Source organism: Seriola lalandi, unplaced genomic scaffold (assembly GCF_002814215.2).
Source record: "Seriola lalandi dorsalis isolate HSWRI2012SDOR001 ecotype SW California unplaced genomic scaffold, Sedor1 jcf7180002054470, whole genome shotgun sequence".
In the NCBI taxonomy this organism is placed as follows: Eukaryota; Metazoa; Chordata; class Actinopteri; order Carangiformes; family Carangidae; genus Seriola; species Seriola lalandi.
The window spans coordinates 1,155,142-1,169,633 of NW_019525023.1; the positions used below are offsets into that span (position 1 = coordinate 1,155,142).

The window sequence follows — 14,492 nt, forward strand, 5'->3', positions numbered from 1 at the left end:
GGGGGGCAGGCAGGCGGGCAAAGCACCCCAGCGTAATTCAGACCTGGAGCCTCACTGACCCAAGGCAATTGAGAAGCCAAGAGCATTGACCAATAGGGCTTTAACTGGTGGTTTAATTTATGGTTGTACGCTTGGCTGGGCTCAGACAACCTCTGACAGAGCACACTGCCAAGATGTGATTCAGTCTTGGACCAGGGGGGACAGTTTTGTTGTGTCTGCACCGAAATGTGTTTTGATGATCCACTTTTCATCCTATTCCTGAGTGATGAAGTGCCAGAGTTTGGGAAAGTTTTTTTTTTTTTTTTTTCCTCTCCCTGTGGTTTGTCACTGCATCTGAGGTTAACATGATACAGCAGTCTCAATCTGAATATGAAAGGTTTTTCATAGAACATTTACATTCTGCGCCCAGCAGTAAACGTCAGTCAGTCTTATGCTGCTTTGTGTATGGCGTTAGAATTGACTCTCTTTCTCAACTCCCGATTCAGGTTGTGTACAAAAACAATGACGTGAGACTCGAGCTGTCCAGGCTGGCCAGGCAGGGTGATCCCAAGATGAAGATCCATGGTACTGTGGCCTTCAAGTGTGAGAACGTGGCCACTCTGGACCCCATCACATTCGAGACGCCAGAGTCTTATATCATGCTCAACAAGTGGAACGCCAAGAAGACGGGCTCCATCTCCTTTGACTTCCGCACCACAGAGCCCAACGGCCTTCTCCTCTTCAGCCATGGCAAGCCCAAGCAGCAGCCGAAGGATTCAAAGAGTCCCCAGACTCTCAAGGTGGACTTCTTTGCCATTGAGATGCTCGATGGCCATCTGTACCTGCTGCTGGACATGGGCTCAGGAACCACAAAGACCAAGGCGGTCAATAAGAAAGTCAATGATGGCGAGTGGTACCATGTGGACTTCCAGCGAGATGGCAGATCAGGTAACTTTCACTCACAATCTTTACACAAAGAACACGGAGCAGCGTGGGCTCTTGTTACATCTACGGTGGCCCTGAGAGTTCAGCACAGCGCAATTTAAGGAAACACATGCAAATAGACAAAACACGAGCGAGCGAAAAAAACATTTTCACCAATTCGACAGCATATATGCATGTGGTTTCTTTAGATGCGCTCTCTTAGGCTCACAGGGCCACTGCATTCATAAATATTTGCCTGTTTGTTATTAGGATGAAGACTAGTCTGTAGCCTGAATGATTATCATAGAATGCATATATACAATGCAACATTAAGCAGAGGCGAGAAGGAACTCTGCTGTGCACTATGGAGATAAATTATTTATCTGCAGCAAAAATACTACCGTAGGGTTACAGGTAACTTTTCTGTGAAGGAAATGGGCTGTAAATGCTTATGGCTAGCCAGGAGGCTTTGATGCTAGTAACTGAACTTCAGATAGTGGTACCTATGTGTCATGTGTCGGGATTCCAGACACATATTTTCCACAAAATAACTTTGCCCCGTCTCTCCCATTGTGTCCTCGGAGCTCCGGGTCGCTCTGCTCTGGTCCCCGTTGATTTGCTTATCTAAGCAGCAATTTGTTAGTGTGTGCTTAGAGCCAAGGCCCTGCAATGTCATGCTGCAAATTAGATATACCCCTTGACCATGTTTTCCACTCCATCTCAAGAAGTGGAAATTAGATTAACTGTTTCATTACCCCCCAAAGCAAGCACTGGGTTGTGGTCTGAATTGAGCTATGCACACTGTTAAAATAGCAATAAAGCCCATGGTTGAGGTGGCTGAATACAGTCCTATACAGTAATAAATAGCACTGAGTGGCTTCTGCTCGACAAAAGTGTGGCGGAATAGAAGCTGTGGGTGACTTCTCAAATAACATAAATGTACAACATTTAGTTATGCTAGACCAAACTGTAAGAAATGCTGTTTTGCTAAATATCACCGTGTTCATTATCTGTCTTGTAACCTCCCATCATCCACCCCCACACACTTACTGTACACACACTACACACATGCGCGCGCACACACACACAAGCTATCGAATATCTTTTTGTGTTAGTCGAGCTCTCTCCACTCGCTCTTCTCGCTGTCTACCCTGCCTAAGTTTCCATGGAAACAGGAGGTGGTCTCTCCCAGGACTGAGACAGTTACTGCACAGTGCTGTGCTGAGCTCTGCACTAATGACATTTCCGAATAACTTTTCCTCCTCTCCTCAAGTCTAAGGCATCAACACTTACGTACTGGAGTGTAAAGGGGACATACAAAGGTCCCTGCGATGTGATGACTGCAATATGATGTGAGAGGAGTAACAAAATGGCAAGACACAGTGCTCTCTGTTTCATGTACACACACACACACACACACACACTGCTTCAAATTACAGAAAAATTTTCAAATTTACCAGCACTATTTTATCTTTGCTCGCCCTTCCAATTGGAGCCAATTAAATCCTACAAGTATGCAGGTCTACTAAGTCTAACATCTTGCATCCTGAGATTTCCATGAACTGCACAAAGCACTATTGTTTGCAGTGTGTAATGATGTGTACACTGCACCTCAAATGGAAGCAATGGAATTTTTGCAGTTCCTTTTGTACTGAATAGGCCTCATGTGATTTCCATCCCCACAGGATACATGTAATTTTAATGGTGCATTAAATAGCAGATTTGTGCAAACAGAGTGATATAAAAACTTTCAGGATCGCTTTTCTAAATGCGGCTTTTTATATTTATTTTCTCCATAAATTATTGACAGATATTGATATTTGGATAAAAGCTGTGGCATGCTGTTAATAATTGAACATAATAAATACCCGTCAACTTATTATTCAGTAGAGTTCCTTCTATGACATAATGCTAGCCTGACTCATGTCGGGTATTATACGCCCATATGATTTTTTTTCTTATACATTTTAATATTTTCTAGACTTGAGGTCATTTTAAAACATGAGAAAAGAATTCAGCAGTCCCCCGAGAGCATGAGTCATGAAACATATGGTAAACTCTGTTCTTCATCTGTGTGTCAGATGTTTTATTAATGCACACCACCAAGCGCATCACTCAAAACAAAAGTGCAACACAACAGATGTAATTAACTGCAGCCGGGTCCTCCATGTGCGGCACTTCCTGCAGCCGTGACGATGGCGGATAACGATCCCTGCCCTGTTTAGTTTAGCCGGCTCTTCCCGCAGGAAGCGAGCCTGTAAATGGACTCTCGCTCTCAGACAGCATCTTCTAACCTCAAAGCATTAGAGTCGCTATGAGACACTCCGCTTTTAAGTGAGGGCCTCTGTGCTGGGAGTGCCGTGGGTCACTCATCAGAGACATTACATGGACATTGCTCTGTTGTAGCCCCCCACTTCCTGCCTGGGCAAACGCGCACTACTACTTCAACACACACGAGCGCGGACACACGTGTACGGTACACAACCAGAGCCATGCACGTACACACACGTATAGACAACACATCCCCCCCCATCCTCACAGCCTACTCTCAAGCTTCTCTCTCTACAGAGAATCCAATCACATAGAGAGATTTGGCCGTATCGCCCTAACTGGATTGTAGTAATCCCCTGTCTAACATGTTTTGGGGATGTGTGAGTAGGGTTAGGGGACATCATGCCAAGTTGAGCCTGGCTGCTGATGCAGAAAGTGTGAGAGAGATCTGAGCTGTCACTTGGACCCCTGCCTTCAGGTTTGATGATGGAGTACCACTTACAGGTCAGCCCGTGAAGAGAGATGGAGAGTGAGAGAGAAACGCGGTCAAAGTGTTTTAAAGTTTGCTGGAATGCTGCTCCTCCTCATCATCATCATCATTATTCATCCTCATTTATTGCCTGCATCATCGCTTTGATCACCTCTCCTCTACTGTACATCCTGTACTTGATTCTCAAGATATTATTTGCTGCCGTGTTCCCTCATCTGCTTTCTTATCTGTCATCGTATACCACTCCCTCATCCTCTTTCCAGACATCTTTATCTCCATGTTCCCATCTTGTTCTGCATCCATCTCCTCCTCTTTTATGCTCGGTAGCATTCGCAGAGACACATCCCCTTCCCCTTTTGGCTATGACTAATGTTCCAAACATAGGCAGTCCTGCAGTGTGTGTATGTGTATTATGTTTCCCATGCTGCGAGCTTGGTGATGGCACATGTCCCCATGGGATTGTATAGTGCCTTTTGACTTAACATAGCTTGACTGTGTTTACACACTTCCTTACGGGACTTTGACAAGTGAGCAGAGCACTCCAAGCAGATGCCTGAGAGATGCTGACATCCTTCTCTTGTCTTGCACTTACATCAATTTAGACAGACATGCTTACTGTATGCTTCCTTGTTTGCTGTTTATGACTGACTTAAGTATAGATAGCGTGAGAAGAAGCCATTAGATAATAACTCCTGAAGTATTTACTTTGTGAATGTATAATTCAAAAAAGCAATTTACTTCACACTATAGCTTCTACCTGTCATATGCCTGAGACCTGACAGTGAATGTTTTTGCATTTACACATAACCCGGAGTGTAGATATTTCCACCATGGTTCATGCTGACCATCATTCTGCAGCCCGAGCACCTGCTCTACTCCGAGAAAAGTTTCCTCGCTAATGAGTTTGATGTAGCGAGCTCGTTAGCTCTAACCTGAAGGGAGCTGTTCTGGCTGCGTGACGGGTGGCCCTTGCCAAGTGTGCAAAGCTTGGAAGTCACAACAGCTGTGGCTGGAGAGAGCAGGGGCAGTGGGTGGCGGCAGGAAAGTGCTGGAACAGATGCCTGGGGCCAAGACCCGGAGAAAAGAGCTGGAACATGTTAGTGGGACCAGGTTAATCATTGTGCACTCGGTCCTTAGCTGTCTCTCTCAGGCGCTTTTTGCGAGAAGGCTGGCTCACCTTGGCAATAAGACGCATACATAGCCAAGATTATTTTTAGCTTATAGACTTATTTCGGTGTCTTTTTTTTCTTTTGTGGCAGCCTCTCTTTTTAGATTTAACAGATAAAAGTAAGAAAAGTAAAGCAAAACACAAAGAAACTGTGCTTTGATTGGAAAAAAAGATATACAGATATTTATCATAAGTATAATTAATTATGATATGTACATTCATGCATGCTAATGGTAGCTGTAATGAAATGTGAAAGGCCCCATTTAATGTCTAATGTGTCTCCTGCAGCTCTGCTGGAAATTCATGTGTGGCTCAGGGCTTGTTTCCCAACATAAACACTTTGACTAGAAAACTAACTTAAAAGCTGCACTCCTCTTCCACATACAAGCCAGTCAGGAGGCTGCCATTTAGCCCTAGGCAACCAGCTAATAGCTCCTTCATATCTACCATGGCATGCATCTGCCACTCAAAATGCAAATTATGATTTTATGGCAATTTAACTTTTTTTAGCGCCCTTAGCCTGCCATTTCTCCGCCGCTCTCCCCAGGCGGTGGCCTGCGCGGCTCCTTGGCGAGCACAGTGTATAGATTACTGGACCAGGATGCGGGCAGTGGACGCAGCCGCCATTAATTAAAGATCCACAATGGCTCCTGCACTGAGAGTAACAGATCCATATACAAATTAATCACCCAGTCTGAGTCCCACAGTAAGGCTTTCCTTTTCCACAGCTTTACAGTCCAGTCATGTCCGCTGTTGTTTACCGTGCTCCAGATCGAGAATTAAACCTGAATGAGAGCGATAAATCATGGTGGGGAAACACACAAACTCTCATTGCAGGTTTATGTGTTGGAGAGGCAAACAGAAGGAGAGACAGGGTGGAAAAAAAACAGCCTGCAGTCCGTTAATCAAGTTCAAAAAGATGGCTGCAATGTTTTTTTTGTTTTGGTTTTGTTGTTGTTGTTGTTGTTGTTGTTTTTGTTTGGTGGCTGAAATGATAGAGGGGGCAATGATTTTTCTTTCCCCATCTTTTCTTTTTTATGACCATGCACTGCTTTATAGATAAAGGACATTTATGTTGGGAAATCCAAGGAAAATGGAGAGGATACTCTTAGGATCCCAGATTAGGCTGCTAATAGACTAGCTGTCCTGTGATTAATGTGTCTTATCAACACTCATCAGTCATTCTAAATGAAGAAAATCCTGACCCTGTCCAGATGGATAAAAGTAATTAGGCTAATTTCTTCATCAAACCATCTTTAAACGGGTCTTCTCTGCATGTTTGCGTTTCTGCAGGGAAGATAGTGTCTTTTGGCATCTACAGTCATCAATAGGTTTCCTCTTAGTTCAAAAAAGAAAAGATAAACTTTTCCCACTGTGTCTTATTTTTTCAGGTACCATCTCTATCAACACCCTCCGTACTGCCTACACAGCCCCTGGAGAAAGTGAGATCCTAGACTTGGATGACAATCTCTACCTCGGGGGTCTGCCAGAGAACAAAATGGGACTGGTGTTCCCCACTGAGGTGTGGACAGCACTGCTCAACTACGGCTACGTGGGCTGCATCCGGGATCTATTCATTGACGGACAGAGTAAGGATGTCCGGCGCCTGGCCGAGATCCAGAAGGCTGCCGGGGTGAAACCCTCGTGCTCCAAGGAGCCTCCAAAACAGTGTCTGAGCAACCCCTGCCAGAACAATGGGATCTGTAGAGAGGGCTGGAACCGCTATGTGTGCGACTGCTCTGGGACTGGATACCTGGGGCGCTCCTGCGAAAGAGGTAGGACTTTGTTTTTGTCTCATTTTGTCTAGCCAGCTGTTTCGAAGCGCACCATTTCTGTCTGGTAGGCATAATCTGTGTGTGTGTGTGTGTGTGTGTGTGTGTGTGTGTGTGTGTGTGTGTGTGTGTGTGTGTGTGTGTGTTTGAAATGTTGACGCTGATGCTGCACAGTGACACACTTCTTCCGCACCGTGCATTGTCCTCTGAGAAAGGCATGTGACCACAGAAGTGTGAATATAACTGACATCAAAGACAAGCAGAAGCACAATGGGTTTTAATTATATCCGCTATAGATTTAGTATTTGTTGTCTGAAATGGACCTCCTTCCAAGTTCAGCATCACCAGACGACAACCTGCAGGTTTTTTTTTGTTTGTTTTTTGTTTTTTTTGATCTGGGCTGATGGTTGAACATCAGCAGCAAACTGAAAGTAATGTAAGACAGGAAAGGAAAGTGTTACATGTGGAGAGGCAGGCAGACAGACAGACAGACAGACAGAATGAGTCAGAGTGAGCAAGGTGTTGACTGGCTGATGTTTAGACCATGCTGAGTGGCAGGTGACTGATGCACCACTGAGAAGCTCCTGGTCACGTCTGCCATACACACAAGCCTGTAAATTGGCTGTCTACTGCTAACCATTTGGCTCATCAAACCACTCGCTCATGACCAGACCTGGTGCGGAATACTTATCCCTCTCTCCTCCACAGAAGAGAAATAGGAGGACTGAGTGTCACACAGTTGAACTCTGAGAGCTCCATGTCTTAGCTGAAGCACACCTGAGTCTGAGTATCACAGCTTTTTCTTCTCAAAATTCCTCTGCAGTGTTTGTTCTAACTTATGACTTGATAAATAAACCAATATCTGTGTATGTGTTTACGTATTGTAAGAGCTGCAGTTGTGTGAAGTTAGACCGTCTTGCTAACCTGGCCTTAACACTCCACTGCAGATCCTTTTTATTGTATTTATATTTTTTTGTTACTGTATGTGTAATGATGTAGCTGAGAGAAAAAAAAGCAGCCATAAGGACATTTCTTTGCTTACAAATGCAAAGCTCAGCGTGGACTCGCTTTTCTTGCCTCTTCAGCATTGGCTTGTTGGCCTGGTGATGAAGGATTGCCCTTTGACCCCTTTGATTGAACACTAGCCCGATTAAAACAGCAAACAGCTGTGCGAGGACACCAAATCCTTCACTTGCTCATACGTTCTGCACCGAGGCAATTATTTTTAAATTGGCTTATTTTCAGACTGATTGGATAAATATGTTATAAAATGTATAGGTCTTACGCCAAAGAGATTAGTGACATGAACTCATATTAACAGCCCAGGATTTGGGAATAATGAAAATCATTTGAAGGTCTGAAAATACAGTTCAAATGATTTTTGAATAATCGCAGATGAGTGGCCTAATGATATTTTTTTTATTCATGAATTAAGTGCATATTCACTGTATGTAAAGCTGCTGTATACTGTGAATTTATAATGAATATGGTATCAACACAAAAATGTCCCTCGGCCAATGTTTACAATACATATATTACTATGTATTTGTCTTGTGCTTCTGAAGGGGTGAAGGTTTCATGCCGCAGCAGTATGTGCAGAATTTACATCATGAAATCTCGACGGAGCGAGAGAAGCAAATGAGCGAAAACAATTAACATATGCATACTCAAGGCAAATGTCAAAAAAGAGCCCAAGCATGTGACACCGTTATCACAGTGTGATGCATCTGCGCAGGAACGACAGCCGGAACAGGTTTTCGTCGGGTGGGGGGGGAGAGAAAAGGGAACTCTAGTTGGAATGTAACACCTCCCACGCAGTTACATGTGTCAGCTCTACATGTGCTTAAGTCATTCACCCTATAAAATGCAGTTAGCTGAAATACCCTGGTTTATGGGATGCGGACTACGTCTGGCTGATGACACGCTAAAGACACGGCTTGATGCTTGATCGAAGATCTGCCGAGTCGAACGGAAGCAAAATAACACGGATGCACGTGATACCCGGAAGATGTTGCGTTTCCTGTTTACTGCGGGTGATTCAGTCGTGAATGTCTGATCGCGTGTGACCTGTCGTGTAACTGCAGAAATGTAGTTAATGCGAAGACAGGAAATTAATATTCGAGCTAAAAGAGTACACGAAAGAGAGAATCTAAATCTCCTCCATCTCTGATGAATGTGTCAGTTAGGCTGCTCTGATTTTTCCGCATGTGCATTTCCATTCTAGCTAATGAGTTGACAGGAATTAGGGCATAGTACATGAGGGAGGTTTAGTGGGCACAGATCGTTTCACTACAGGAAGAGATTTACTTATCCAGAGAGTGCTCTGGAAATTTAAAACGACATAATCCACCTGACTTATTCTGAAAACAACAGCAGAAAAAAAAAATCTGCATCTCTGCGTTTGAATCAACTGCGTGTTACAGAGGGTCTCCACCACCATGACCCTCCTCTCCTCTTCCTCCTCACACCCGAGCGTCTCCTGCCATCTCGGCTGCTCTGTCCAAATCCAAACTCTCTTCTTTTTTTCTTTTTTTTTAATTTTATCTGGCTGTCTCTGCTTTGTGTATGAGACTGGCATCGACAGGAGTGTGAGTGGGAGCAGTGGTATGGAGGATGGGGCCCGGCGTGCTGCCAGCTGTTTTGATGGCTCCAGATTGCCTCTGCGCTGGTAGGATGAAGCAGGCACCAGCAGGCCGAGGAGCTGTCAAAAGAATTACCCCAGCTCTCACTTATCCATGCATGGTGTACCACCCGGTGGCAAAATATAGCTACTGCATATGGCGGAGGAGGAGGAGGACAACGAGTGGAAGGAACAGGAGGTGGAGATTCGGAAGAGAACCATGGAGCTATTCGCCCTATTTTGAGAGATTTTAATTAAGCAGACAAAGCAATTTTCCCCCTTGCATCCCAAATGTCTTCCCCTTCATTGTTCCTCCAGTTGCTAATTAGCCCAAATATTAGTCTTGCAAGTGTGAGGCTAAGGCAGCGTCTCCCAGATGGTGCAGTAGGTGCGTTGCAGCACATGCACATATTCCCAAATGAGATATGACGTGCTGGATTCCAACACTGACGGCACCTGCATGAATTCACATGGACGGCGGTTACACATACCTGCGATGAATAAAGATAAAGGGCGGAACATCAATATATAGATCAACACACAAATTTGCTCACATGTGCCTGACTCTCTCTCACACACACACACACACACACACACACAACTTTCTGATGTGAGCACACATTTTTTTTTTTTTTTTTTGAAGGCATGAATCCATAATACTGCAATATATTATTCCCACCATCCACATTAGGTGCAGGATATCTTGTTCCAAAACATAGACCGCAACAATGGAATACATCAAAACATTATGTAAATCAGTTTAACTGTAGAAAAACTGGTTCTTTGAGCACATTTATTGCTTTTCAGAGCATAAAACCATTTGCCATCGGTCCGAAGCAAAAGCCAAGAGGTGCAGAATGTTATTGCGTAATTGTGAAATGCCCTTAAAGGGGAATATGGCTGAGTTTTAGCATTAAAACACGTTTTAGCCATGCCCTTTGACAGCGCACTGTGTGTTAGTCACCATTCACCACACTTGAATATAGTCACAAATTAGAGAGAACTGGTTGTCTCATGCCCTGAAGCGGTGCACACAGATGTGCAGAAAATTGGTCGAAAAACATGCAAAATGTGACTGTGAGAGCGCTCTGGGTTGATTATCTGGGGATATAGGCACGTGTTGTGGAACAGAAGTTTGGCCAAGAGTGAAATAAACAATCCTATTTGTTTCAGTACACAAACCTAAAGCCTAAAACGTAAAACATTCAATTAGTCTCACACTCTTCCTCCAAGGTTTTATCTGTACATCAGAGCTTTTGATTTCCAGTTTCTACAGTTTCTGATAATGGGTCTCGTTGAAAGACCTTGATAGCACAGCAATGACCAAAGACTGGAGATTAACTTGTAAATCATTAAACTAAATGGTAATTCTCCTTTTAATAGTCTCAGCGGGCTGAGAAACCTAATTCGCACATACTAAATCTTTACCGTCTTGGCTGTCGCGTGTATTCCTGACAGCAGCACAAGCTGAAGCTGCAGATTCCACCACTCCGAACGGACACACTGATCCATTTTCTGTCTCTGCTCTCATTTTCCTAGCCCTAATGAAGTTGCCTTATGGCCGCGGAGCAGCAAGATGTGAAGTCGGCCCGTGATGATGCTCTTTCTCTCTGCATATCGCATTCCCCCCCGTCTCTCGAAATCCACTCGGATGGCAGACTTTTTTTCTCTTTTTTTTCACACTTTTAATAGCCAGAGAGTCTATTTCTCGGATCGTGTATACTAAGATACTCAAAGAAGAGGCTGCAGTGAAAGAGACATGAGCAGCTTTGAATTATTTATGATATCTCTAAGCCATTTCTTCCTGTTTATTGTGGATGTTCAACATACATTTTCCAAAAAAAGCCTTCGGCAGTGGTTGTATTCCAGCAACTTTTGAATTGGATTGGGCCTGGTGCCCTGACACTGTGGGACATCACAATCCTGTGACATGCAGCTGACAGCTCTCCCTTCCTGCAGAGGCTGTTCTCCTTCGGGGAGAATGGAGGAAGCCTGTCTGCCATTACTCCCCCTTGTTAGTAGCACAGCCTTATTTGTTACCTCTTTGAACCCCCCCCCCCTTCCTCCTCCCTCCCCCCTCCGCCCAAATTGCTCCTTGTTCTCTTGTGAAAATCAGAAAACAATGTTGTATTGTGCTTTACGAGACAGAAAATGAATGCTTGGTTTAGTTTGGTATGCTCCATCTCCCCTCTGACAGCCTCCCGTTGGGTTGGCACAGGCAGAAACTCCCAGCTTCAGTCCTCTCAATTTATTTTGATATTAAACATGGGAGTGCCATTAAAAAAAATAAATAAATAAAAAATGACTGGGCTTCCAGGATTGGATTTTTGACAGGTGCTCACTTTGCATTAGGTAATGTTTCCTTCACACGTCAGTCTCCATATTTTCATATCTGTCTGGATGTTTCTTTTTGATGCAATTCTAGACGAGCTCTTGTATGAGTCTCAGCGATGGTGACATCTTGAATGAAATTCAATGTTTACTCCAGTTGTAATTAATTTTATCTATTCAGTCTGAGAAGATTATTCATATGAGTAAAGCGTTCTTTATTTATATGAGGTCACATCACACGCCTTTCTACTCACCTTGATTCTCAGCAGGTATTTGTTTTTAGTCAATTGACCAGACTCCATGCTGTTTTTATATACACTTAGTAATTAAGGAAGCGGTGCTTACACAGTGCTAGATAGTGCTAATTCAAAGAATTATTGTCACCATCAGTGCAGTGTTAGATTTTTCTTCTTTTTGTTTTCTTTCCTTTTTACCTTGAGCATTTTTTTCAGAGTATAATGGATCTAGTTTCAAACGGAGGCATTTTAAAAGGAGCAGGGTTTATGCTGGAGCAGAAATTCTATACTGTGCAGCACTTAGATCTGTCACTCATTGTTTGGCAGTAATGGTTTTCACGTCCCATCCTCCCAGAGTAAACATACACCTGAGCACCAGACAGTGGCTGTGTATTTGTATACAGCATGAAGCGTAGACACATGCAGAGGATAAGTCAAACACGGCGAGGAAATGCTCTGGTTGGGTCTAAGTGCTAGCTAATATTGCAGCGACAAACATTTTTTCAAGTGTTAGGAGTTTGAACAGTTGCTCCATTTTTCCTGGCATCTGCTAACAGTTTCCAAATGCAGCTCTTTGCTTTAGCTGCCTGGCAGGAAGCAGACAGTTTAGCAGTGAGAACTCGTTTGTCACACGCCCCTGTCATCTGCAGCATACCCCAGGAGGTCGTGGAGAAATTGGATTTGGGTGAGGAATGTGACGGAGTCATCCCAGGGGATGGATGTGACATTGGCTCTGTGTGATGAGGAAGTGGTGATGAGGTGGTGTGTGTACATTGGTACCCTATCACCCCCACCTCTCTCCATCTCCCCCGTCCCTCCAACTCGCCTTCTATCTGTTTCAGCACTGCGGCTGCAGTAATGGCTTTGTTATTGGGTTTTGGTTTAGTTACACTACCGGAAATGCTGTTACAACCTCCTGCCGGTGTTAAACAATCGCCCCAGCATTTCTCCTGCCTAATGCTTTGAGTAAATGCAGTCACCCTGAGCAGAAGCTCAATATTCAAGGTCCACAGACTATTACGATTCTGTCACCGTTTGTATTTTTCCCCCTCAGTCAATACCAATTTGTCCTTTTGTAGTTTCCCACTATTATATAGCAGATACAAAAATTGTGGATGTAATACTGCTACTTGTTATTACCTCTGTTAGTTTGTATTGGCGTTGTTTCCTTTATTTCCTCTCTAGTAAGATTTTTCTGCTTGTCATGATGTGTTCACTGTCTTCTGTGTGTCTACTGTCATAGCATGTATGTACTTCCATGCTCTTTTCACTGATGGAGGGCAGCGCTTCCACTGGCACAGAGACGACAGGACTCAGACTTTGGAGGGAGTTTGGGTAGCTGTCAGCTGTAGTACACAGTCTTATGCAATGCAACACTAGTGACAAGTGTTTGCGCGCTGCTCTTGGATGACATATCTGCGCACATGCCATTTCGCAGTCACTTTCTCTTTGAACTGACTCTCTTTGTGTTGTATTTGTATTTCTAGCAGCCTCATAGTAGCTGGATTCATCAGTGGAGTGCTCCTCCTTAGCAATTCTGCAAAGCACATGTCTGACAAACACATCTGGAGACACTCCTGGAAGACTGAAGTCGTCCCTGTGTTTGTCAGCGTCATGGTTTAATCATTCCTGTGTGAATGGGATGACAAGTCAGCGCTGGTTCACTGCAAAGCTTGTGTTGCAGTAGGAGTATCTCGGTGCATAATAGGCCGTCTCACTCTGTGTTTGAATACATGCTCTCTATTTAATATCTTCCCCACTAATGTATTTCTTCCAGACTCCAGACTGAAAGTTACAGCGCTGAATTATATCCACAAATAAGACATCATCACTTTAAAAACTGCCACACTCCATTTTACCCGTCACTCATCCACTTTCTCTTCCTCCTTCTCTCTGCAGAGGCGACCATCCTCAGCTATGATGGCAGTAAGTTCATGAAGGTCCAGCTGCCCGTGGTGATGCACACAGAAGCTGAGGATGTGTCCCTGCGCTTCCGCTCCCAGCGAGCCTATGGCATCCTAATAGCCACCACATCTCGGGACTCGGCTGACAGCCTCCGTCTCGAGCTGGAGAGCGGCCGCGTGCGCCTGACTGTCAATTTAGGTAACGTCTCGGACATGCACCGGCTGCAGCCGCACAGTCATGTGTCAGATAACACTAAATTAAGCTCGATAACGCTTTCAAATACGAACACTCTCTCTCACACACACACACATCCACACACCCCAATTATTCTTATATTATACATATTTTGAATAGAAGGAGATGGTGTAAAGACTTTCAATGGCAAGAGTCTGCGGCTCTCCGCTCACTGCCAGTTGAGCACACAGCTGCCATTGCCCAGCAGGGAATGCTCGCTGCCCACTCCATCAGCTGACCCCAGATCGACATCCATATGTGTGCATTGCTCTAAAGGGAATTGCCCCTCACAGCGCACACACTGCTGTATTCTTTCCTGGTGCATTTACAGATACAGCCAGTTATCGTTCATAATAAGAAGCTAACAATTGAAGATGAAGGAGGGTGTTTGTAATAATATCACACCTCTTCTCTAATATCCCCTAGTTGCACACACGTGGTTTTTTTTTTAATCATTTAATCATTTGTTCCTATGCACTTTAATCATTGTAGGAGGAATGCATGATCGCACATAAATCAGCAAATGTATCTTAAATGAGCACAGGGAAAGACATGCCCCCCC

General features: G+C 44.2%; 1 protein-coding gene across 7 annotated transcripts in view; it reads left to right on the top strand.

Moving 5' to 3' along the window:
- Window positions 1-14,492, top strand: part of LOC111659004 (neurexin-1a) — a 249,343-nt gene that overhangs the window by 101,279 nt on the left and 133,572 nt on the right. For all 7 annotated transcript variants that reach the window (XM_023411798.2, XM_087175437.1, XM_087175440.1 and 4 more), the window contains 3 exons: window positions 486-927; window positions 6,224-6,607; window positions 13,691-13,894. In XM_023411798.2, coding sequence (XP_023267566.1) covers window positions 486-927; window positions 6,224-6,607; window positions 13,691-13,894 — 1,030 coding nt within the window. The remainder of the gene's footprint in view (window positions 1-485; window positions 928-6,223; window positions 6,608-13,690; window positions 13,895-14,492) is intronic.